The 27,352-nt window shown below is 33.7% G+C and overlaps 2 protein-coding genes across 5 annotated transcripts; both read left to right on the top strand.

Moving 5' to 3' along the window:
- The first annotated feature begins 1,099 nt into the window (after positions 1–1,099).
- LOC138127323 (kelch-like protein diablo) lies at positions 1,100–22,997 on the top strand. 4 transcript variants are annotated; one of them, XM_069043300.1, is made up of 10 exons: positions 1,100–1,263; positions 1,746–1,849; positions 2,264–2,466; positions 4,453–4,609; positions 4,671–4,836; positions 21,424–21,557; positions 21,617–21,776; positions 21,843–22,171; positions 22,483–22,661; positions 22,717–22,997. In XM_069043300.1, exons 3-10 carry the CDS (start codon positions 2,282–2,284, stop codon positions 22,931–22,933), a joined length of 1,527 nt encoding a protein of 508 aa, XP_068899401.1. In that variant the 5' UTR covers positions 1,100–1,263; positions 1,746–1,849; positions 2,264–2,281; the 3' UTR covers positions 22,934–22,997. The 4 variants fall into 4 exon arrangements, with proteins under 4 accessions (XP_068899401.1, XP_068899433.1, XP_068899411.1 ...); XM_069043332.1 differs by lacking the exon at positions 1,100–1,263 and having other exon boundaries at positions 1,597–1,849; positions 21,424–21,458; positions 21,525–21,557; XM_069043310.1 differs by lacking the exon at positions 1,100–1,263 and having other exon boundaries at positions 1,598–1,849; positions 2,236–2,466.
- On the top strand, positions 20,510–21,196 carry SmE (Small ribonucleoprotein particle protein SmE). The gene has a single exon (XM_069043349.1). It carries the CDS (start codon positions 20,765–20,767, stop codon positions 21,047–21,049), a length of 285 nt encoding a protein of 94 aa, XP_068899450.1. The 5' UTR covers positions 20,510–20,764; the 3' UTR covers positions 21,050–21,196.
- Positions 22,998–27,352: the final 4,355 nt, after the last annotated feature.

Genomic DNA, 27,352 nt, shown 5'->3' with positions numbered 1-27,352 from the left:
TTTCTAAAAAAAATGATGTAAACCAGTCATTAGTGTCATTAATAAATGACAATTATTAAAAATCACTTTGAAGTTTTTCTTGTGACATCAAAAAAGCAGGGAAATGGCATTATCGAGTCAAAAGTTGGGTTATATTCAATAAAGGCCAGTTCACACATATTTGTCAGATAAATGTCAGTCGTGGCCAAGATTCCGTGACCGGAATAGTACATGAGACATTAGCAATTTAAACCGTTATTCACAAATGTGGACTCATTGACCTGTGACATCCACCTTTCCGTCTGCCTTGCGATTTCTTTTTTTTTTAAATCTCAAAAAGAATATTCGAGATTTGTTTCAGATAGAAAATTAAAAATTGTTGTTGAGGAAGATGGAGAGAGCACTGCCTATGCTGGCAATGTAAAGGCAGCGGCACGCAGCATTGCGATATAATGAAAATTCCTTCAAAAAGTGTCCCCAGAAGAAAAGCTAAAGGGACGCCACTGGAAAGATGAGTTATCTACGTTTACTTCGGTTTCGCTCGGCTCATCCGGAGACCTTTTATTAGGTCCAATTAGGTCTACAGAAAAGCGCTCCCGAACGATGCTCCCTCGACGTTGTTGACGAATATTTTGAAGACTTGTCAAAAGAATGTTTCTTCTCTGAAGGAACGCAGCAACTGTAAACGTTGGAATCAGTGTATCAGTGTAGAAGTAGAAGTAGGTTACCTATGTGGCAAAATATTTTTTCAGTAGGTACTAGGTACTTTCTTTCATGCCAAGGAAATTTATATGAAATATTCTGTCTTCAATTTGAAATGAAAATAATTGTTACCGGCGCAGTAATGTGTGGAACAAATGTAAAAATTTTCAGTACTTACCACAAATTTCTTTGAACTCCTTAAATAATATATTGCGAATACATATTTTTCCGCAGCTTTCTGAGTTCTTCCTATTCAAGCTAGGCAACATGACGATGCTAAAAATGTCACAATAAATTGATGGCATTAACATAAATAACTGACCATATTTATTATTCATACCCACTACTCTTCTAAATGGAAGTGAAAAGTGTGTTGCATAGCTTTTATTAAAAGCCTTCTCCGACGATTCTGCTTCGGTGCAGTCAGTGGCTAAATGTGAGATTCGACGTTTACTTTTACTTTCAGAACGGAAAATCGCTAATTATATGGCACTTACCTACAGTATTGTGAATCAAGATTATAATAAATATTATATAAATATGTAATAACTGCATAATTGTGTATGCTCACAGCCACACCATGTAAATATGACCATTTTCCATTTACCTATACTAATATGAGGCCTGTTTTAAATACTTACTTAACTTAGACCAAAATACTGCAGAATCGTTTTCAAACAGTATTAGGTATTTTATATAATTATATGTATTTTTAATCGTAAAGAACAATAGTATATAATTAAATAACCAACTCACTGGAACGTTCTCCAAAACTAGATCGCAGTGTCTTATTGTTAGTGTTAAGTACTAAAAGTCTAATTCATTTTTGTTAAAATTCATTTTGTTCAACATACCTAATGAATACATACTTATAAAAATTAAATAAATATTAAATCATTCTAAGTAGAACAATCAAATAATCCTGATTTGGCAACACCGTAAAGTCGAGGGCACTGTACTCAAAGAACCCGTGCAAGAGATTAAAGCTTGCTTTCGTTTACCTGGCCAGACCAGGATATGTTTAAGAACTATTGCATGACAAAATCGTCATTTTGTTTTACTAGCATAGATTTGAAGATGAACTCTCGATGCAATTACTATTATTAACTAAACTAAGTGTATGTGTCGTGATCTTACGTTGAAATTACCTGACAAAATAGTGTGATTGGTAAGTTTATTTTTATTTTAATAGAGTGGGGTTTTTATTTAGGAGGTGCGCTAGTTATTTGCGCGTTAGACTTTAAACAGTTGAATCAGCCGAACGCATTTTATTTAACTGAAAAAACAAATTATTTGAATAAAAATGCTAAACGAAACAGATTACAAACAGTTGTGGAATTAAGCTTGCTGTGTAACACATTGATTATGATTAAGTTTACCTGTTCATTATAAAATTAGACGATACTTTTCGACTTTTTAAAGCCTAATACATATTATAAATAAAACATTAAATAGAAAAAAAAATTAATTCCACTTAGAAAATGTCAATAATAGCGTAAGAACATGCTTGTATACCTATTTTTTTTACTTTTGATATACCTAGGTATTTTATAGGTAAAATTGTTTTTTCACCATTTTTAAGTGCCATCCTACATAGAAAATGGGATCACGAGTTGGTGGATTTAATTCCACTGGTTTACCTGCCGACAAAGCCTTAGCCGGAGTTCCTCGATTGTTGGATGATCTACAACGTTTATCTGAAGATACAGATTCAGCAGACATTATATTTATCTTAGGACGAGAAGAAGAACGTGTCTTTGCTCACAGAGTGATACTCATGGCAAGGTGAGTAGAAAGTTTCACAAAAGTTAAGCAGTGGAGTTCATCCACCATCCACGGTTAATCCTTAAGTTAGTTAAGTGTTATTTATATACTGGGTGCCCCAAAATTCGCGGAACAACGTAGTAGTACGTTGTTAAGTAGTCATTAAGAGATCAGGTAAAAATGTTTAAAAAAATCAATCTTCTTTTTTGTAGAAGATATGGACCTATTCCTTACACTAAATGTGGCAACATTTAAAAACATTCTACGCATCCCAATAGTCTGCAAATATTTCATTTTTGTTGTATCCTTGGAAATGAGAGGGAAAAATCAAAGCCGTGTTGCCGTACGCTATTTGAGGTAAAACGAACATAAAATTACTACTTGGAAATGCTGGAAATAATGAAGAAAATAATTGCAAACCTGATCACAATCGTTCAAAATTATTAGGCCACTGGCTAGTAAAAGACAAATAGTCAAAATCTTTTTTATTATTTAAACTAAATGAGATCAAAGCTGCACCTTTTGGGCCCCATATCTTCAAATCTAAGAGGTATAGAATTTTTTTATTATTTTTCTCGTTATTTTCTAACATGAATTGACATTGCCTCATTGAGTTGTTCCGCGAATTTTGGGGCACCCAGTATATACAGTGAGTTTTTTTTAAGACTGGCCATAGGGTTTTACGTGCTAATTTTTCAACCCCCTGTTAACTTTTGTCCTCATAAAAATATTCAACCCAGTTTTGTAGTAAAGTTGTGGGATATGATAATGTATTGAAACAATTTCAATTTAATAACCAGAAGCAAGGAATAAGATAGCGAAAAGATGTTTTTTGAATTCCGTTTGCTTCAATTTTAAATTTTCAGTAGGCTAAAATTTCACCTGACATTTGTCATTTTGATAGGTAATTGATTGTGTAATTGCTTAACTGCCTATGGAGGCCCTTTTGAACATTTCATTTCATTTTTATTGAAGTAAAGAACCTTATTATAACATAAAAAATGAATTTATCGTTATTGAAGTAATGTTCAGACTATTTTTTGCAAATAACATTTTGTGTGTAAATTGTCTATAACAACCATTTTGGTATCACAAAATGAAGTAAATGGTGGTACTGGTAAATGACTAGATAATATTATTGTCTAATCTAAAAACAGCGCTAAGCTTTGTAATTTTCACAAAAATAAAAGGGGGTTGAAAAATTTGCATATAAAACCCTATGACCAGTCTTAAAAAAAAACTCACTGTATATAAACTCAATAAATTAAAAAAAAAACTGTTTACTGTTTGATCAGTACAATTTAATACTTGCAGCTTGTTGCTAGTAAGTAAATATTACTTTTCAAAGGTGTTCAGTAATATTAAAACAAATTGTTATTTGAATATAGTTTCTAAAAATCTTTATTGAATGTAATTCAGTGTACAGCGAATCTCTCGTTTGTATAAAATCAAAAATTATGTATTTCGAAATTCTAGAAATATAAAAGGTTGCACGCACCTTTCATTAAAACATCAAAGTTGTTTGTACCTTTGTTCTTATCTACTCGCAACGTTATTGCTTCTACACTCATAATGACGCTAATCATAAGTCTCTTGTGCTATTCCAACGACTCTTGTTTCTGATGTCTAATTGGATATCTTCCTAAAATTGCTTTGATCCTGGGAGTCTAGTAGGTACATTATAAGTACGTGCGCTACACATTATTACAATAAACTCTGTTGCGGCGTACATGTATGTGGCCTCATATGACAAAGTAGTTGGTGGTTCTTTGAAAGAATCACTTTGCATGAATAGCTAATGGATTTGTTTTCAGTACATTCATCACTCTAGTAAAATTTTAAAAGAGAACATGGTATTTCTAAGTTATTATGTAACTATTTAAAATTACGATCGAGAAACAGTTTTCAACCCATCCACATATTCACTAATTAAGTATTAGGAGTATATTATATTACAGAAGATCATATTAAGCATAGTTACTGAATACTTTTTATATTTTTCAACAGATGTAAAAGTTTTCAAACAGCTAAACGCGGCGAAGTGTGCCGAATTCCAGGATGTTCAGTTTCTCCAACAGCGCCAGGAACTCCAACACCTGTACGCTTACCTCAGGCACCTCCTGATACGTTCAAGCAGTTTCTTCTTTACGTATATACAGGAAAGGTTAGTATACATTAAGATTTATTGTTTACTTCCTTAAACTGACCCTAAACAAATTAAACAGATATTGCTGCAAGACAGTGGAGTTTTTGAAATGTTAGCATTGGCTCAAGAACTTGGTGTGGATGAATTAAGAAACGCTTGTGAAGATCACGTTACATCGACATTATCAGTGGCTTCTGCTTGTACATTTCTAGCTGCCGCAATGGACATACAAAATCGATCTCCAGGTAAGAGTAGGTGACTGGAATCGTACTTAGAATTTGAGGCGTCTGTTTGGACGAACTTAGATTAATAGATTTAGATAGGTCAATGTTAAATATTAACCCTCCACCACCCGGCGGCACGGCAATTTTGCCGGAGTACATACACTATTACGGATAATACTATCAAGTAATAGTGCAGTGCTTATAAACATAATTACCGGCGTCTCGCCTCCACATTTTGACTTTTTTGTGTTTTATGTTCTGTGTCAATGTTAAGGAATTTCCTCACGATATGACATGAGTATAATAATATACCTTTTTGAATTTCAACTACCAATGTGTTCTCTACGTCCAAAATTTTTAAATTTTTAAAAAGAGATTGCGGTACTATTCCCGTTGCTGAAATTATAAGTGATAAAATCGAAATTTTTTCTAAACACCAAAGATTTCTCATAGCAACGGAGAGTTCTAAATATTTATTAATTTTTGTGTTTTATGTCTGTGTTATACAGTGAGTTTTTTTTAAGACTGGCCATAGGGTTTTACATGCTAATTTTTCAACCCCTTGTTAACTTTTGTTCCGATGAAAATATTCAAACCATTTTTGGAATAAAGTTGGAAGATTTTTTAAACTATCACAATTCAATATTCCAAACTGTCGAAAAAGTTGTGAAAAAAATATTTTCAGGGCGCCGAAATAATAGTACGTCGAGCGGCCGCCAGAGTAGCGCCATTGTCGGCTCAACCAGCACCTGACGATCTCCACTTTTGGACGCTTTCGGCGCGCTAAAAAATATTTTTTTCACAACTTTTTCGACAGTTTGGGATATTGAATTGAAATCTATCCGATAGTTTGAAAAATCTTCCAACTTTGTTCCAAAAATGGTTTGAATATTTTCATCGGAACAAAAGTTAACAGGGGGTTGAAAAATTAGCATGTAAAAAAACCCTATGGCCAGTCTTAAAAAAAACTCACTGTATAGTGTGAATTTGGAACAGCTATATCTAAAAGATATGCTTGCTTTTGTTGTTGTCATTTTGCAAACAACTTTCTCGTTTATAAATATAATGTGGTTGTGTATCCTTTAATAAGTTGAATTTAACTACTAAATTCATGTGTATAATTTTAGCAAATATATCACGACGTTTCTTATATTCGCTTTGAGCCAAAACGGTGCAAGAAGAAATGATGTGTTCAATGGTTTCCCCTTCAGTTCCGCAAATCCTACATTTATCAATGATCGATTGCAAACCGCATATGTGTTTTTTATAATTTCTTGTATTGATAACATGATCTTGTATTGCAAATATAAAACCCTCAGTCTCAGGGTGAATATTTGATTTTTTAAGCCATGCATGAGAAGCCTGAATATTAATTTCTGGTTGTTCCAGTTCTTTAAAATATCTCCCCATGTAAAGACTTCTGTTTTATATTTGCTATAGTGTCAGGTATATTTGGCTCAACAATATCTGAAATTATATTATCACTTAAATTTAAAGGTGTGTAACCTTTATCCGCTGAAACCAAAGCATTAAAAAAAGTGTTATCACGAGCTCTATTGAGAATAGTTATTTTTATATTAAGTGCGCGAAGAGAGTGTTTTTTGTGCATGAAAAGGTCTTTTACGCCGAGACGAAGGTCGAGGCAGTATAAGCCTTTGAATGCACAAAAACATCTTCGCGCACGAAATATAAACAATATTTTTTCTATAATTGATTCAAAAAATTGAAATTAAAAATTCAAATTTTTGAAGGAACTCTGAAGTTTCAATGCAGTGACCATGTTGCTAGATAACTAATAAAAAACAGTGCGTGAAATGAAAAACAGAAATAGTCGTATGCGTGAAATTGCATTTCACACACTGTTTTGTATGGTTTCTATGGTTTCGATCTTACTAACAATGCAAAAAAATGCAGAAAATGACCCACTTCAGGCACAGATAACTATGCGTGAATTTCAATTTTTTGAATCAATTATAGAAAAAATAATTTTTTAACATTATTATGGTTATTATTGTTTTTATGGAGTCACTATTTTTACTTTGACTGGCAAAAATGTGCTAATACTGTTTCCAAAGTTTAGTGCTACTGGTGGTATGTTGAAAGCCGATGCAGGCTGGTATCATCGCTTGAACATTTATAAAAAAAAAATGTGCGAATGTAGGATGTAGCAATTTTAATAATTTTTCATTATAACAATTGTTCTAAATCGCATATTTTCTTAGCATTTGTCACCTTTTCATTTTAACGAATTTTCGACAAGGTGTAGTACCAGAAAAATCAATAAAAATTACCTAATTGCTTTTGCACAGAAAGAATCCTATCAAGTTACAAACACCACGGATAATGAGCAGAACCTTTTTTAAAAACATTTTCTAATTGTTATTAATGTTAGTAAAATGTACTTACCTACTTTGAGAATGTAGTAGGTAAGTGAATTGGTGATAACTTATTCATTTTTGAATATAACTAGTTCAATTATTGTACATAGGAAGGAGTTATAAATAATAAATAATCATCTGCAACACGATGATCTAAATGTATTTATTTTCTATAAGGTAATAATAATAAGAATAATTTTTTAATGCTTTGATTTCAGCCGATAAAGGTTACAAACCTTTAAATTTAAGTGATAAAATAATTTCAGATATTGTTGAGCCAAATACAGGGTGGAAACTTTAACTGGAATAAAATTCATAACTTGGAAATAGGCAATTTTTGTAAAAAATCCCGAAATAGGGCGATTTTTATTTTTCCTTGCCCACATTTTGACGCATATGGTTTTTGCATATCTGCTCCCGGAAGTGCGCAACCACCCCCAACTTTTTTTTTCAAATGGAAGTGTACGTCAAGTGACACCTCGTTTGAAAGACCACTTCGCAGGGAATACAACGCACTATTTGTTTCCTAGATATTTTCAAAGCCTACGTGCTAAAAAATAAAAACCAATTTTATAAGTTTAACATTATTTAATGCAAAAAATGGCCACCGTTTATTTGTTGGCAAATTACAAATCGATAGTAACCTGCATCCCTTACGTTTTGTAACATTTCCAGTGTGATTTGCCTTACTTAATGCCTAAAATCGAGGAATATTGAGGACCTTAAGCAACGTACCTACAGGGATGGGCGTCGACGCGTCGACTTTATTTGTCGACATCGACACGTCGACTATACGTCATCAATGTCATCAAATGTCATCAAAATTGACAATGTCGATAAAACGTCGACACTGCGTCAACAATATCGACAACGTAATAATAATAATAATAATAATAATAATGTCGGAAATTGTAATAATGTGAGGTTATGTATGACTTAAATCTCACATGCACTGTCGTATATGCCAACAATTTATTATACCGAGCGATCATTTAAAAAATAAATCGAGTTTGCTTTGGAGCCTATGCTATAGCATGGGTTGCCATAGGTAACACGCCGACTCGATTTATTTTTTAATTGATCGCACTGTACTATGGCGGACAAAAATTTTTTTACGACTTATTCCTTTGACATATAAATGTAAAACTGGCTTTATGGTCAACTAACCTCATTTTTTATTTTTGCCTTTCTTGTCATGCCACCAGTGACAGATTAGTCAATCATAGATTAACACAAAAATTTTGGTGTGCCTATGTCGGCTCACGAATGGCGAACGTGGATGAATTTTAATGGTTTCGTCTTTGCCTTCGAAATTGCGAAAGTCGCTGCAGCCCCTAGACTATCGAGTGGTGTAGAATGTAGATACGCACCTATCTAGTTCTTAGAGGTTTAACATTAACACAAAATCAGGAATGTCTTCATCATAGATGAAACCAAATTTAGTTCTCTTTATGTCAAGACAGAACGACCCAACAGGTTGTATTTTGGTACGCAAATATCAAAAAATCCAAAGTAGAGATCAATCCACAGTACTAACAAATTATAACATTTATTTATTAAACTTAAAATTAAAAGTTTAAAATAAAAAAAACTTTACAAATAAAACTGAAGAAGTCAATATTTGATCATTGCTCCATTTTGTTGTACAACCAAGAGCAATCTATTCCTCATGGACAGGCACAGATTTCGGTGATAGTTCGGGGGTGCCTCGTTCTGTTCCACGGAAGACACCCGCCTTCTTCCAAAACCTGGACGCCGAACCACCGTCCCAGTGTGTCCGCCATAGTACAACATTCACAATTATTTCAAATTCGAAATGTCTATGAAAATCTGACATTTTAGTTGGCAATCAATAATCAATATTGTGATTTGGCATAATAAATCTATTTTAGGTTATAATTGAATTGTACTAAATCAATTACGGAATTGACAACAAGACGAATATTTAATACGTCATATGACGAGACCTGACGCCAAACTAACAAAAAAATATCTTGGCCTGCTGCGTGTTTAAATCAATCGTGAACAGCTATTTTTTTTAATACAATGGGTCCTACTCGTATTCTCGTGTCAAAAATGGATTACTCCCTAGAATTCGAACTTTAGGGAAATAGCGTTTTTCATGTTGTGTGTAACTAAAATTTTCAAAAGTAATTTTGAATGCCTAAGGTTGGTTACTTTGAATTGAGAGATTAAATCCAAATAAATATGACGCCAGTAACCAAAATTGATTGTGAAATGAAAAATCACCTATCACTTAGCGAGAAATTAGTCATTTGCAACTGTTACAATTAATTTGCTGTCTTACATTTTTGGGATATCTTTTGTTTGTCACCAGAAACCACATAGCCTCCAACCTAACCAAATTTATGGCAACCTAGTAACGAATATCCCTAAATCCTAGGGAGTAATCCATTTTTGACACGAGAATACATAAATAATACTTCATATTAGCTATGTTAATTGAGCTGTAATTTTAAATGTTAGCGATAAGTGTCATAGGTAGGTAGACAGGCAACTATGTAAATACGGAAGCTTTGTGCGGGTGCCGGGTGGCATCGGAGAACAACTAATTGAAAACCGTCAAAGGGTCTGCAAATTGTTTTCTTGGCGTTGCATCAAAATTAAAAACGTAAATTTGCAAACATCTTTTAGGATATTTAATGTGACTCTGAAGGCCAGACTAATAAACCGATGGGACACCAGATGAAGATGTTGGTACCGACCGTTTCATTGTAATTTTATCTTAAAAATGTTTTACCATAAGGGTCATTTTTGTCTCATTCATAATTCTTGTCAAATTAAGTATAACGTGATCAAGAATGACTGAATCTGTTGGTAACAATGAAAATTTGAATGATTTTGGTACTACTGTAATCTAAACGTATTTCCGGTTGTCAGCTTTGACAGAGTTGACAGGCGAATTTGACGTTTACCATCAAAGGGTCATTTTTGTAATAGCACAAACATACCGGACATAACCTAATTTTTTTTTGATGTCGTGTCAAGTTAAAACATCCGGTCAGTACCAATTACGAAACAGAAAAACACCAATATTTTTCAATTGTTTCATAGCCAACAGACTCAGTCATTGTTGATCACCCTGTAGAAACTCCGAACGCACAGTCATTTCCTCAATTACAGGGATCGTTCTTAGTAAATTCAGATTTACCTAAATGTAATACTTTGGGAAATACACCTACACAATGCCGCTCCCTGTATGTGGTGAATATTATAGTTTTATTAGATCGGCCTTCAGAGTCAGATAAATATCCTATATCTTGAAAGTGTGCAGCACAACTGCTGCACTGCTAAACATTGGATACAAAGTGTCATACTCGGCATTGAAATGTTTATTAAAGCTTTGTTTGGGTCGGTGCAGTTTACAACAATTTGGAGCGTTAAAGGGTACAATTTTTTGAAGCTGCCAGATGTTCGGTTTTGCCTTGAAATGTTCTACCTAACTCGATCCCGACCGGCCGCAGTCCCGTAGCGAAAACTTTCCTAATAATATAATTTTAAAACATAACGGTAAAAATGAATTTCGTATTTGGTTTCATAAATGACAGGTAATTGTATAAATTTGGCGCATTATAAATGATCGTTGAGGGAGTCATCTGATGTCATAGTCAATAAAGGTGATTTTTGCAAATCAAGTTAGTGTGGTTTCTCGTTGTTCTCTTGAGTATTTAGCGATATTATAGCTGAGAGCAATCCTCCTTATTGACCAACCGTACTCAGCTTTAGCATTATTTCCAACTTAACCAAATTGTTAATGCGGACCATGTTTGATTTGATAGTTTTGGATTATTTTTTTTTGTGTCAAGTGTCAAATTTAAAACTTTACATTTACAACCGGTTGCAATCAATTATAGTATTTTACAGTAGAAGTCCGTTAGGATAGCCTTTACTGGCGAGCCAGAGATTTTGTGAGACGAGCTCGCAGAGCGAGTCGAATAATACTGGCGAGCAGTAAAGGCCCTAACGGACGGGTATTGTACAATAGTTTTTGCAATATCTCTACGATTCGTTCACAATTATCTTTTTGAAACACATTTTTTTCATCGCCATCAAAAAACCGAATGATTAATAAGTGTGCGGAGGACGTCGTTATGTCAACCGTTGTTTGTGAAAAAAAATTGTTTCAATGTTGTTTGTCAGATTTGTTCAACGCTTAACTTTCCGTTGAAAATTAATGAATGAAATGAATAAAAAATCGCAATCAAGATATTCCTGATGTCCGGAAGTGAGGTCATCGTTATTGCCTGCAAAATCGCGCTTGTGTTAGTGTTAAAATTGTGAAGTATCATCTTCGATCTTGTCTACATTTGCTGCTGTTTGTCAAATTTGTTCAACACTTAACTTTCCGTTGAAAATAAACGACTGAAATCAATTAAAAATCGCGATCAAGATATTCCCGATGTCCGGATGGCCGCAGAGCAAGTGAGGTCATCGTTATTCCCTGCAAGATTGTGTTGGTGTTAAAATTCTGAAGCATCATCTTCGATCTCGTCTACATCTGCTAGTGGCATACGGATTTCGATTAATTCAAGGTGTGTCCCATAACATTAAACATTAATTATTGTACCAATTGTAAAAAAGTTGAAAAATAAAGTTTAGATCTACGTTGCTATAGTTATTTAGTCATTCATAACGGCCGCTCCCGCTCATAACGGACACCCTTAACGGACTCCGGTCGTTATGAGGTTGTTTACATGGTGACAAATAGTCCGGAAAGCCACCTTTAACAACTAGATATTACAAAAAATATTAAATATGTACTATTCCGGACACGGAATCTTGGCCAACATTTTTTAGACATTTAAAAAAAAAATCATGTAAATCAATCATTATAGTGTCATTAATAAATGACATTTATTAAAAATCACTTTGAAGTTTTTCTTGTCATATCAAAAAAGCAGGGAAATGGCATTATCGAGTCAAAAGTTGGGTTATATTCAATAAAGGCCACTTCACACATATTTGTCAGTTAAATGTCAGTTATGGCCAAGATTCCGTGTCCGTAGACCACTGCGCATCCGGGTCTCACAGCTCAGGCTACAATGGGGAAGCTGTATATTTTTATCGTTTTCTAAAATTTTGAGTCCGGTCCTGTCTATTTCTCCGCTGTACTAGATTAATAACTGACGTGGCCCAGGATGGTGTCTTTCCGGAAATCGCTTTGCGTACTCTCTGGACGCCGCAGCTAATAGCAACATATCTGTGAGCTCATTATTTTCGTAATGATAAGCCATTTCGACGACTCTGACAATATTTTTGATTAACGTCCATGCTCATTTGATTTTTTTTTGTCAATTCTAATTTCTAACAAATCGCGCAAATTTGAGCAGCATCAGTTTCAAAAATTTCAAAAAAATTAACTTATTGTATCTTCATTGCCGTACACATTTTACTAAGGTGATTTTGGCTAAAACTCTTTAGAGCAGCGCATACTATTACATGTTAAAAGGAACGCGTCAACTTCGCAAACACCCTGTATAATCAGCAACTTTACTCCCTGCTTGTATGGAGTAAAGTGGCTCTTTTTTCGCCTCGGGCAGAAAAACATAGCCAACTCAAGCTTTTAGTCAACTTTTCTTCCCTCAGGAAAAAGCATAGGCAACTCAACCTTTTATGAAACATAGTTATTTCATTTTAATTTTCTTTTTTATCCGAGGTGCAGTTTGGAGCCCGATGGCGAAGCCCGAAGGTCCTACAGAGCACCGAGGGTAACAATCATGCACTCTCGAGGTGGTTATACTGTTATTTCACGACCCAACAATTTTAATTGACAAATTCACTCATGTTATGAAAACAGTTGACAATGGGCAGTATTAATAAAAGGTAGCAAATGCTTTTGCTAGCTATTTTATAAGCAATTGCTTTAAGTGCTATTAATAAAAGTGTAGTAAATGCTACTGAGACCTGGCTAACAAATGCTTTTTTTCCCTACCGGTTAGAAATGTAGGCTGTGGATACCTCATTTGAGGTGAGAAAATTCAACTTTCTCGCTAAGGTAAGAAAGTTAATCATGAAATGTTTATGGTAAAACTGTACCAAAATACAAATGTCCAAAGTGTCAAATGTGAAATAAGTTATTGATAAATGAAAGCCAATTCAATAAAGCGAGTTGGTAGATCAATCATATAATCTGGAAAATAAACAGATACGCTTGGTAGGTAGATTACTTTACCCTGTTTATATCAAATTTTCGAACAAACGTCAAATCTTCAAATGCGATGACAAGTTAATTAAACAAATAACCCAGCCTACTATTTAATTTTCAAAATTTTCGTTTTAATCAGGTATATAACCATCTTTTTTTGACTTTTTTCAACGAAGTTGTGCCGGTAGGGAAAAAAATAGTATTCAAACCTTGTTAAGAAAGTGCCCTTGCAGACCTTAGGCACTTACAAACCTCGCCTACGGCTCGGTTAATAATCTTTGCCTGCGGTCTGCAAGAAAGCACTTTCTTACCTTGGTTTGAAATATACTATTTTTCCCTACCGGTTAGAAATGTAGGCTGTGGATACTTCATTTGAGGTGAGAAAATTCAACTTTCTCACTAAGGTAAGAAAGTGAATCATGAAATGTATATGGCAAAACTGTACCAAAATACAAATGTCAAAAGTGTCAAACGTGAAATAAGTTATTGATAAATGAAAGCCAATTCAATAAAGCAAGTTGGTAGATCAATCATATAATCTGGAAAATAAACAAATAAGCTAGGTAGGTACTACAACTTCTGTTTATATAAAATTTTCGAACAAACGTCAAATCTTCAAATGCGATGACAAGTTAATTAAACAAATAACCCAGCCTACTATTCAATTCTCAAAATTTTCGTTTTAATCACGAATATAACCATCTTTTTTTTACTTTTTTCAACGAAATTGTGCCGGTAGGGAAAAAAATAGTATTCAAACCTTGTTAAGAAAGTGCCCTTGCAGACCTTAGGCACTTACAAACCTCGCCTACGGCTCAGTTTATAATCTTTGCCTGCGGTCTGCAAGAAAGCACTTTCTCGACACCAAACCTTAGAAGCAATAAACATTGACCGGCCAACTCGACACCAAAAAAGCAGGTAGTTTTCAAAGACACCCCAAGAGATAGGCCAAGTCGACACTAACGGCAGGTTTCATAATGTATTTTAAAAGCGGTTTTAAATTTAAAACCACCTTTAACTAAAAATTGTGTTTCATATTCATTAAAGGCGTCTTTAAATCCTTAAAACCCCCTTTAACTTTAAAAGCTCGTGGTCGGCCTTTTATCTCGTTAAAGGTGGATTTAAATGGGCAACATAACCTCAATTATATGACAAGTGACATTTCGCTAGTGCATTGCCACAAATTGCTGTTTTTTTTTGTGAATTAGTTGGTACTTACCGAATAATTAAATCAACATTTCGGAAACTTATAGATATTTAGAAAATAAAAATATTCCATGAATTCATTAGTTTTTATTGCTCAATTGTTTTCTTGCTAATTCAATCTAAGTCTAATAGGTAACAGTTTTCTTCTTTCATGTTCTTCTCTTTCCTCTCTTCTCTTTAAGTGTAGGATCTTATTTTATACAAGTTTTGTTTTAGATTTATAAAATTCCTCCTTCAGTTGAAAGGTTGGATTTGGCATTTTTGGTCGCAATCTTTTATTATTAATCGGATGTTTTAATTTGGCGCTGCTCCACTAGCAAAATGTAAAATGCAGAATGTAAACAAAAATTAAAATACCTACTCGAAATACAATTCAAAGTCCGAGGGAAACAGTTGCGAGTTACCAAAACTTTCAAACGTTTACTGTAAAATTCCCTAGAATTCCCTTAGAAAATGACTACGTACACACGGTGGATGATTCGTTTTCGAACTAATGCAAATTTTAACTAATGTTTGGATAGTCCCTGTTTATGAAATGCGGTCTCCTTTATTTTAGATTTAAAGTGGCATTTACCTTAAAGGCGCATTTTATTAAAGGAGACTTTAGGGTCGGATTATGAAACCGGCCGTAGGTAAGCACCCACTTACTACCTGTCTATATGATGCCCCATAGTAGAGGGTATTTCCTGAAGGGCAGGCGTCTTTTCCGCATCAACCATTGCTTATAACACCCCTATAACCGCAGGTACAATTTTGGTGTACTGCTTTTCCGCACTAGGAGTTCGAGAAATTGCACTTTGTTTGCTACGCACTATTTTATTTTAAATCGACTGGTTCATTTAAATTTGTATTTTTATACAGTGTGGAGTGTGCCCACGAAAGTATTAGAACGCAAATAATTGTAAAAACAAAAAAAGTAAAAGAAGCGGAGAAATTTGTATCTCAGAAAATATTTGAATATGATAATTGTCAAATATCAGAATATGATTAAGTAAAATCTATTTCATATAGATATAAGATTAATAATTAGTAGTCTTGTAGTTAATATTTAATTGTAAATGTCCTATAAAAATAACATTATATTTGTATACATATTATAAAAAAAAGTATTTCCTCATCTCATTTCATAATCCCTGATATATTCCCCCAAGAACTCTAGTCCCAGGTAGACAGTGCCGAGTTGGCTTGACCGCGGTGCCGAGTTGGCCGGTTATCCATGGGCTACCGGTGCCGAGATGGCCTGTTGTACTTTATTGCAAATTTTACCTAGGTATAATAATGTGCCGAGTTGGCGTCCGCCCGTTTGAAATATACTATTGCTCGTTTTAGAAAGCATTTGCTTGACGATATTAGGATTTGCTTCTTTTACTATTAATAAAGTTTAGCATTTACTTGAAATAGTAAGCAATAGTACGTAGTTATAAATCGGCTGTTAAAGCACCATAAAAGTATGTTCCAAGTGCCAAGAAACCCTAAATTTTACAAAGAAAGGAAAGACAATACCATTACAAGAGAAGATGATATAAAATTGTTTCATTTCCGAAATGAAAGTGTTCAGTGGATCGCTGATTTTCTTGGGAATGACGATGAAGAAACGCGTGGTGGTGCTTTATCCTTCGGTGATGAAAATAAAAATATTGTTGCGATATGTGGCTGATTCAGGTATAAAAAAAAACAGAATGTGTCGTAAAGACGCACGATAGAAGTTCTGATAGAAGTGAAACTTTTGTATTACAGGGAAACATTGTAATTATTCATCAATCACTTTTAAATAGCATATTCACATCAAAATTGTATATTTTAATGAAGAAAATAAATTATAAACAACGATAACACTAAACAATATCGAAATGCGTAACTCATTGTTCATTTTTAAGCCTCCAAATTAAAGAGAGGACATTATCGATAAATGCCGTGAGTGTGACAAAGACAGAAGTATACACAATTTTAAGGGATGTTTGTATCGTGTCAAACAGATTAACTTACATTTAAGTGAGATGGAAATATTGGCGCAACCGTTGTGCGAGACACTGCTCCCACTCGACCCGATAGTGTTTACCCCCACCACTTTTGGTCACACAAAAAGGTTGCCGATCAGAATTTCAAGACCCTCCCATAAAAAATTTCACTTCAATAAAATTATTCATAGAGTATCTAATAAATAGTGTTAAACTATCTACAGGGCAAGTCACATAAGGGTTATTTCTGAATTTATTTTGTACGCAACCAAAAATACTAATGAGTAATGACGCTGACCACTTGATACCGTTTATGTGATTTAATTTTGTAATCAACGTAAGTATAATTTGGTTAAAAATGTCAAAATGACAATTGATGAATTTAATTTTTGATTTCATTAATCAGAATAGGATAACGTCATTTTGACATTTTTAGCTAAATTACATACCTACGTTGATTACTAAATTAAATCACATTATAAACGGTATCAAGTGGTCAGCGTCATTAGTATTTTTGGTTGCCTAGAAAATAAATTCAGAAATAAGCCTTATGTGACTTGCCCTGTATAGGATTTCAGATTGGAGTAGCTGAACTCATGGAAGTAAGTCAACCAATTGTATCGAATGTTGTAAAATTTGTCACGGGAAAAATTATAGACAAGGCACCACTTTGGATACATTTTCCTGGCGCCCTGCGTTGAACGGCAAGCAATTACTTATCAAGTCACTAGCATATGCTTTCGTCAAGAGGATTTGTTTATTAATACCAAAACAAGCAATTGCTAGAAGCGAAACCTTTTACTTTAAAGCAAATGCTAATGCTAAGTAGCAAATGTTTGGAAGCATTTGCTTATTTTTATTAATATCACCCATTGACCAATAGTGTGCCGAATATCGCGAAAAAATCTAGTCATGGTCAGAAAATGCGTCTTCAGTCGACAAAAATCTCCCTTCCGGTGAAAAACAACGTTGACAAGGCTTTTGTTTTTGTCGGTGACACAAATTAATGAACAAAATGTCAGAAAATTATTTTTACGTTTTCCGAAATTGATTTAAAAAATCGTTTTTCTATTTTGCGTTTAAAATAAGTCTATTCTAGCACCCAAATGACGTCATCTGAGTGCTTTAATATAGTCCAATTTTTACCCTTTTGAGGTGACGTCACGATTTCCTTCCTCGCTTTCTCTTTATTGAAACGACAGAAACAGAAAAAAACAAAAAAAAAGGCACGTTTACTTATCGATGGTCACTTTGAGGTTATTTTATGCTCCTGTCAATTTGACAATTTTTAATTTCTTTCAATTATTACATTGATTACAAACATAACCTTTCCAAGCAATTGTCAACAAATTTGACACATTTATAGTTATTTATGATCAATTCAAATTTGTTTCTGATCCTAGCTCAAACATACGTAAAGTTACTAGATAATAACGTCATCGCAAAAGGGTAAAAATTGGACTATAGGTCGTTGGCGTGTTAGAATAGACTAGTAAAATTTACTGTATTGATGTTGGTAGCGTGAAGTATCAGCTGACAGATGTCAAAAAATAAATCTCGCAGAGAACAAAGCAAATTAATAAATAACAATGAACAAAACGTTTAATTTTCATTCTGGGATTTGGACTTCTCCGGCAGTTAATTTTCTAACGTCTTTTGTGCAATTTGTCTAATTTGCGGCGGCGTCAGTGATAACTTATAGTGGGTGATATTAATAAAAATAAGCAAATGCTTCTAAGCATTTGCTACTTAGCATTAGCATTTGCTTTAAAGTAAAAGCTTTTGCTTCTAGCAATTGCTTGTTTTGGTATTAATAAACAAATCCTCTTGACGAAAGCATATGCTAGTTACTTGACAAGTACCTAATTGCTTGCCGTTCAACGCAGGGCGCCAGGAAAATGTATCCAAAGTGGTGCCTGTCTATAATTTTATTAACCCAGGGTTAATGAACAACCGTCACCTAGCAATGAAAGATTGTCGTTCATTTCACTGATTAACGTAGACGATTTTCATAGCAATCGTTTAGAAATGACAACTCGGATCCGTCGCATCCGACAAAATAATTGTATTAATCATTATTATCAGAAAAGGTTTTAACATATCTAGTAGTGAAAAAAATAGTATATAAACCACGGTAGAGAAGTCCCTTATAGCCTTCGCGCCTTATATCCCTCGGCGAGCCTCGGGATCTAATCTTGGCGCTCTGGGCCCCTGGCGTTATAACTTATAACTTTTTATCTGCTCCGCCCACTAAAATTGACCAATCAGAATCAAAGCCAGATTCAATCTGTACAACTTTTCATCACATTTGCCACGTAAAAAAGGTAAGGTTAGAATTTTGCTGTCAAGTCCACAATTATTGTTTTAGGTTCTAAAAAATAAAATGTCATTAAGACAATTCGAATGTCAGAAATTTTTACTGTGTAAATCAGATCGTCTTAACAACCTATTTGATTTGTAACTTAGAAAATGAAATGGGCGGGACAGATAAAATGTTACGTTTTTATTAAAAAAAAAGCATTTTTTCAAAAAACTGAGACAGTAGCCCCGTGAGATACGTTAATGTTAAACAAAAAATATAGTCACCATAGTTTCAAACATAAAACTGTGGAAAAATAGGTAATTAAAATCCGTTTAGCGCGCTTTACCATTGCTTGGCCAACCACAAGGCAACAGCCTTAAATATGCAGCCAGAAACCAAAATTGATTGTGCAACAAAAAACATCTACTTATCACTTAGTGAAAAACAGAGCCATATGGAACTGTTACAAGGAATTCGCTGCCTTACGGTTACGATATCTTTTGTTTGTCACCAGAAACTACATAGCCTCCAACCTAACCAAATTTATGGCAACCTAACCTAGTAACGAATATCCCTAAATCATAGGGAGTAATTTATTTTTGACAAGATTATACCGGGTGATTTTAAATGAGTGTGACCTTTTTTCATAGGTTGGTAATATTATTGTTGGTTATTCTGCTTTTTAATGTGATAGTTGACATAAACATAGGCGTCCTCGCCTATTTGACACAATTTATTAATACATAAAATGTCAAAATGACGTATGTACTTCGTACTATCGTGTCAAAAATAAATTACTCCCTAGGATTTAGGGTTATTCGTTACTAGGTTGCCATAAATTTGGTTAGGTTGGAGGCTATGTGGTTTTTGGTGACAAACCAAAGATATCCCAAAAATGTAAGGCAACAAATTAATTGTAACAGTTGCAAATGACTAATTTCTCGCTAAGTGATAGATGATTTTTCGTTTCACAATCAATTTTGGTTACTGGCGGCATATTTAGTTGGACTAAGGCCCGGTTTATTCACCTTCAAGTAAATTTATCTGGCAATTAGTTGCTATGATTTGGAACCTGCTATTGGTAGATCCATGGTAATTACCGTTCAAATAAAATTACTTGAAGGTGAATAAACCGGGCCTTAATCTCTCAATTCAAAGTAACCAACCTTAGGCATTCAAAATTACTTTTGAAAATTCTAGTTACACACAACATGAAAAACGTTATTTCCCTAAAAGTTTGAATTCTAGGGAGTAATTTATTTTTGACATGAGAGTACGCCAAGGTGTTGATTAAGGTATCAAGTTTGCCAAAATAATTTTTTGTTCGACACTGTCAGAATTTGAGAATTTTCTCCTATGTGAACGGATTTTGATAAATGTCACAACTTGTCAAAACGAAACGTCAAACTAATTTCAAAGGTTTTAAGCGATTTGGAGCCTTTAAGGGGCTCGTCGAATAAAAAAACGTTGTATTCAACTTGTTCGTGTGTGAATTGGGCCTTTTTTGGTACTCGTGCCAAAAAAGGCCCGATTTACACACAAACTCGTCAAATAAACTACTATTATGAAAAATGTTCCCTACTTAAGAAAAAAGTCACAATCATTTAAAATCACCCGGTATATAATAATTAAAGTTTTTGAAATATGCGCCAAATTCAAATATTTTGTACGCATGCTCTTGACTACGGGATTGTTGTATTTTAATGGTGCAAGCAAGCCTGAAGCAAGCAAAGCAAAGCCACTTTGTTTGGTTAACTAAAGCTGACTAAAGTAAAGCTAAACGTTATTAAAACGTTAATTTTTCGCAAACGAAGTTTTAATTCAGTTCAATTTGTTGATGTTTCATTTGTGATAATCCGCATTTTATCTGTGGTATTTCAATCAATATTATTCCGTGTATATTGAGGTTAGTTGTAATTTACCGGTGGTATTAACAAAAATGGCATACAAACCTCAAAAAGTCCAAAAAGTGATGGTACAACCCATCAATTTGATCTTCCGATATTTACAAAACCGATCAAGAGTGCAAGTTTGGTTATATGAAAACATTAACTTGAGGATCGAAGGGCACATTGTGGGTTTCGATGAATACATGAACCTTGTGTTGGACGACGCTGAGGAATATTATGTTAAATCAAAGAACAGGAGACAGTTGGGACGAATAATGTTAAAAGGCGATAATATAACGTTAATCCAAAACGTCAATCCACAGTCAGGAAATTGATTTGAAATCTGTTTTAAAATACAGTCATTAATTTTGCATTACCTTGGGACATTTAATTTAGAAAATTTGTTTAAACATTCTTACATGATTACATTGTATAATAACATGAACCCATCTATAAGTTGAATAAAATCTATTTTACTAGAAGTATGTTTTTTTTTTAATAAAACATTTTAACCAAATTTGACAAGTTTTAGGCCCGGTTTATTCACCTTCAAGTGGCCAGTAGTTGCTATGATTTAGAATCTGCTATTGGTAGATCCATGCTAATTACCGTTCAAATAAAGTTACTTGAAGGTGAATAAACCAGACCTTAGTGATAAAAATGTTTAATGGATAGTTTTATATTTATATAAACATAATTATTTTTGCAGGGGGTAAAGCTGCAGCAGGATTTGTAGAAAGATGTGTAAGTTATATTGGTGAAAATGCTGTAGAATGTGTGAAAACAAATTCATTTCTTTCTTTGCCAAAGGAAGCTGTTTTGAAATTAATATCATCAGACTATGTAAGTAAAGTTTTTAACAAAATAAGAATATGTTCATAGTAACATGACATGAAATGTAGCTTTGTCTAGAAGAGGAAGATGTTTGGAGAGCTATATTAAATTGGGCAAAATATCAAGCAGGTGTAACTCAACCAACAGCACACTGGACAGAAGAAGAAAGAGCAAGAGTTTGTCAACATCTTTCACATGTAATAAATCATGTACGCTTGCTTCTAATTGGTCAGTTAACAATTAGTTTATAAATTTAGTAGAATAGTATAGTTACCCTTCTGTCTGTTTATGCAGATAGTCAAGTTTTTGCAGAAGAAGTTGAACCAACAGGAGCCGTGCCAATGGAATTAAGTTTAGAAAGGTACAGACATGCAGCACTTCCAAGCAAATATCCAGAAGGTTCAGAAGATCAGAGATTGCGCCCTAGAATTTCACCACACTTATTCCCAGGCTCTATAATTCTTGGACAAGAGAAGAGTCATTATCAACGTGTTTTGAATGCTTGGTTTGGTCATCCAAAACAAAGTTGGAGATTGATTTATAGAGCAAGCAGTCATGGATATTCTGCTTCAGCATTTCATAGACATTGTGACGGAATTTCTCCTACTTTTGTGATTGTTCTTGTAAGTAAGCTTGTTGTTGAGAAAATACTTTTAAAAATGTGATAGCCAAAAAAAATATTTAGCTTGCACAAAATACTTTTCATGTTTTAGTGTCGGATTTTTCACAAAATTAATTTAAAATTTACCATAGATAAAAGCTGTACAGGGCAGATTTAAGACCAACTTGTTCTTGAATCATGATGCTTAAATCTTTGTTCTTCCATTTTTTTTTTTTTTTTTGTACTCTTGTACCTACCTAATGTTTAACGTGTGCCTTATACATTAATGTATGTTTTTTTTTTTAAATTAATTACATTATTTGTAACTACCAGGGACCAAGAGGAGAAATTTGTGGAGGCTTCAGTGATGCTGCATGGGGTCGACCACCAGGAAAAAGTCATTATGTTGCATCTGAAAGAGCCTTCCTTTTTACACTCTACAATCACCAAGACCTGCCACCTACACAATTTCATTTAGTGAAGAAACCATTTGCGATTTGTTATCATCCAGAGTAAGTCTTTGAACTTATTTTATAAGCATGATTGTAATGTAATGATTAAAAATAGTTCAGGGCCAATATTTGGAGCTGGTGCTGACCTTTTGATATCCAACAACTGTAACAGTAACATGGACAGTTATTCAAATCTTCCGCATACTTATGATGGAGATGGTGCATCACCTGCCGTTTTGATGGGTGATTACAATTTTACAGTAACAGATTATGAAGTTTTTACTCCAGTCAATTCTTCAATAAAACTTCACAAGAATGAAAGATATCAATAACTAGCCATTTTAGTTTTATACTATACATTATAAAGAAGATTTGTAAATAAATATTTTATAGAGACAGTTTTTTAATATTTAAAAATTATTACAATTATATTTAGATAACTACATAACAGGGTTATTTACGAGAGGGGGACTTCTGAATTTTTATTTTGCCGCAACCAACAATACCAATGGCAGTAACTACTAAATCAAATGTGTTATTTCTTTTAAATTAGAAATCAAAGTAAGTTGGAGAGATTTATCAGAAATGTCAGATTGGCAGATAACTGGTATTTAATCAAAATTCAACAAATAAATTAACGAATTAAGTTAATGTAAAAGGTGTTCGAAGTGTCTACCATCGGCTTGTAAACGTCCGCAGCGGCGACAGAATTTTTTCCACACTATCCATAAATGAGGTGCATGCCAGTCTTTTCGTTATTGTAAAAACAAATTTTTGCAATTGACAAAGATTTTTTGCTTTAACGTCAAAGAGACATGACTAACACCATCGTGGATTCAGTTATAATTATTTTCAAAATTTGAAATCAAGATATTGTTGCAATGTGTATGATGGGTTGCGGCAAAAAGAAATTTAGAAATACCCCTCTTGTGAATAACCCTGTATAGTTATTTACGCATTAAGGGTCATTATGGCCCTTAACAGAACAGAGTACGTGTAACTCCGTACGGTGATAGATTGCACGTTTTTAAATTCTAGTTCCAAAACATAAAGCAGTGAAAAATACTAAACTCTCCATCTCAATTGTTTCACGTTATGTAGAAAACCGTTGTATCCCTGCAGATTAATTCTCGCCAAACCAGTTTCTGTGTCTGTCTTTTGTCAAAAAACGTGCAATCTATCAGAGTACGGAGTTATATAACGTTTTTCCTCGTGCTAAATTACATTAAACATTATTGAAATATTCAGCATTTTTTTGAAGGGAAAAAATTAGAAAATCATGGGAAACTGTTAAAAAAATACTTTGACAACGCATAAACAAACAATTTTTTTTATTATACCTGAATCATAAAACCCTGTTTTGTCACTAAAATGCCTGCGAAAAAGGGCCTTTAAAGCACTAAAGCTTTAAGGGTTGCTTAAGTAACAACAAATTCACCTACACTTTGAACAATGATAAATAGACATTTATACACAATTTATTATAGCAACGAAACAACAAGTGACCATTTCTATATCCACGATTAATGACACAGATTACTTCGTAAAAGGTATTTCAATTTACTTTTTTTGTTATAATTTTCACATTGAACATTGTAGTGCAGGTTTAATAAAAATAAGAGCCTTTTTAGAATTTGCGTCTCTAATAGGTCTATTATTGTATTCAATTTGGAGTCGTTTATGGCTATCTATTAAAGCAATCGTAGTTTAATAGATCTCTAAGAAAATTTGTATCAATATTAAATTTCAGTGTATTATTGTCACACACCAAAAAACTTCCGGTATTACTGTTCAAACTCTACTTCTTAACATCTGTTACAGATGTATAGTCTTACAGAAACTCAAGTGGAATTCGGCTGTGGTTGTAAATTTATGTTTGTCACTTGAAAAATAGAATTTTACGCTGCAGCAATAATCCTACTGATAAATGCTAATGAGGTTCGTCAGTTTGGGGTTCGCAACGTTAGCTTCAGGCAGGGATGTTGCAGGTAGTGATAGTTGTATTTATGACAAAGGTTATTACTTGATGATAAAATTGTATTCTTCGGTTGTTGTTAAATTTACAACCAAAGGCGAATTCCACTAGAGTTTCTGTAGGACTATAGGGACTATAGTTGCATCCGTTACCTTGAATTACCAATTAAGACAAAATTCCCTAGAATTTGGGGCTTTAATTTTTTTATTCAAAAACTATAACAAGGGTGTAAATTCTAAAAAATAACATAAAAAACTCGTTTTATAAGGACATTGCCGCATTGGCGCACTCGTCCCATAGAAAACTCCCCTACAGGTCGTTTTCTACACCTGGGACTCGTTCGCCAAATCAACCCTTATAAAACTCGTTCTTTAATATACTATTAAAAATATTAAAGCACTTGCGACGTTAAAAGCACTCCGCTACGCGTCGCACGTGCTTTAAAGGCTTCCTTATAAACTTGTATCATAATACAGTAAAAGCTCCCTTAACGGACAGCTCCTATGAACGGACAGCTCTATCGAACGGACAGTTCTTTGGGCACCGTTTTAATTCGTATAAGTTTGTTAAGAAAGTCATCTCTATTGAACGGACACTCTGTTGAACGGACACGGACAGCAATTTTTCCCCCCTCTTTGAAAATAAAGCTCCCTTAGGCGGACGCGGCTCCAGTCAATCACCATCAGCCAGAGCTAGTCGCCTCGTTTTACATGCATCAAATTTTTTTGAGTTACTCTTATTAGTGTATGATTTGCTCTCGTGATAACTTGCGCAATACATATGTAGTGGGTAAAGTTAAAATGAATTCGAAAAACAGACATGGAAAAATTTAAGCATCTGTCATTATATAGAAGAGTGAAGAGTTTACAGCGAAATGGCAATCGAAAACGAATGTCAACCAAAAAAGAAGTTTCTAAGACAGAAGGTTTGAACATAAACTAGTTTATGAAGACAACTCGCAAAATTTAATGCAATGGTATCAAGTATACAAAGTAATAATTTTAAAATGTCAGTTTCAGTTTATCTAATAATGAAACTTATTTATCAATTTCTCTTCATAGTCGTAGAAAATGTGTATTCTACTCGCGGATAATGGATATTACTTGCTCGGATAAATTACGCCACTCGACTGCGGCTCGTGCACAAAATCATCCTCACAAGTAATAGTGATCATTATCCGCTCATTGAATTGAATAATATACTAGGTATTACTTAATATTATAGCCTACATAATTTTTTTCCTTTGAACCAGATGTATTTCTTTTGAGCGGACATCTCTGTTGAACGGACAAAAAATTGGGGACCGACGGTGTCCGCTCATGGGAGCTTTTACTGTATACTATACCTACTATAATAAAATTTTGAAAAAATTCGGGCTGTGATAACCTCCCTCAACAGCCCTGACTGTTGCCGGGGTGTTTTTGACAACTTAAACTTAACGGTTGTCGATTGTTGCACGTTATCCATTGCTTGATATAGCAGTCCTAGCACGGCGAAATAGATATTTATGCATTAAGGGAGATATGAACACGATTTTTCCGTGAGGTTGACGTGGTTATAAACCGAGGGCCTTTGGCCCAAGGTTCACAAGTCAACCGAGGGGAAAAACATGAATATCTCCCGTGGTGTCTGTACTTAAAGTTAAAACTTTCTTAACAATGCCGGGTGAGATAAGTTTTATCGTCAGTGCGAAAACATCCACTTCTAATCAATTTAAAATTCTCAAAAAATTCAGGAATGATTGTGTATCACTCTAGAACAGTCTGTAAAAATTTCAAAATGTTTAATAAAACAGGTAAAGATTTTGTTTTAATTCAATAACTGCTACATTAATTTACATAATTTTTCACTGAGAGTCCTTTAAAACATTCAGGAAAAATTTGGTGTCATTGAAATCATGAAAACATCACCGGTTTTTGAAATAAATGGAATTTGATGTTAAAGAGTAAAATTTAGCTATGATTTATTATTAAATTGGGCGGTCAGTTTCACAAAAGAAGTTGACGTAGGTTATTTATGATACCCTTTAGGGACTTAAGAATTACTAGAAAAGTGGTCAACAGATGTTTCCCAACAATGAGATATTTATTTATGACACTGCAATTGTAAATCTTGGTAATTTTTCGCTCTTAATGTTAAAATTGTAATAATTCAAAAACGAATAATTTTCTTTTGATGCGAATTTCGTAAATGTGTTCTTTGAATTATTGTGAATTATGAACGTGTACGAAAAAAAATTTTTTTTGCTCAAAATCGATTTTTAAAATTTTATGGCTCGGAATTAAGTGATTAAGTGAAAATTGATTACACACATTTGAAGTCTTATATCAAGGGAATGTAACCCTAAAGTTTCTTAATTTTTACTAATTTTTTAATAATTAATAATAATTGGTTAATCGTGCTGAAGATAAAACTTATCTCACCCGTTATTTTGCAGGAAAGATTGCGTGAATACATATTCATATTGTTATAGTTTTGTTCTCATGAATTTGTTGTAAATGCGGAGGGCGAAAAAATTTGAAAAATCCCAAGGGAGTTATGAGTTGTTTTTCATAATGGGTATATACGACGAAAAGAAACAATATCGTGTTGCTAAAAAATAAAGTATTATGTATTAACTAACTCCTCAAACATTGCCAACATCAAACATTGTAAGTACAAATGTGGACAAATTTTAAAATTGTAAGTCTAATAAAAATGTACAGGGTGTTTCTGAAATACGTGTGTTAATTTTAACCAGTGGAAGAACGCGCCAAATCATGGAACTTTTCTCTAT

This window comes from Tenebrio molitor, chromosome 1 (assembly GCF_963966145.1).
Source record: "Tenebrio molitor chromosome 1, icTenMoli1.1, whole genome shotgun sequence".
Taxonomy (NCBI): Eukaryota; Metazoa; Arthropoda; class Insecta; order Coleoptera; family Tenebrionidae; genus Tenebrio; species Tenebrio molitor.
The sequence above is the reverse complement of the archived record's forward strand: the minus strand, read 5'-3'. Positions and strand labels throughout refer to the sequence as shown.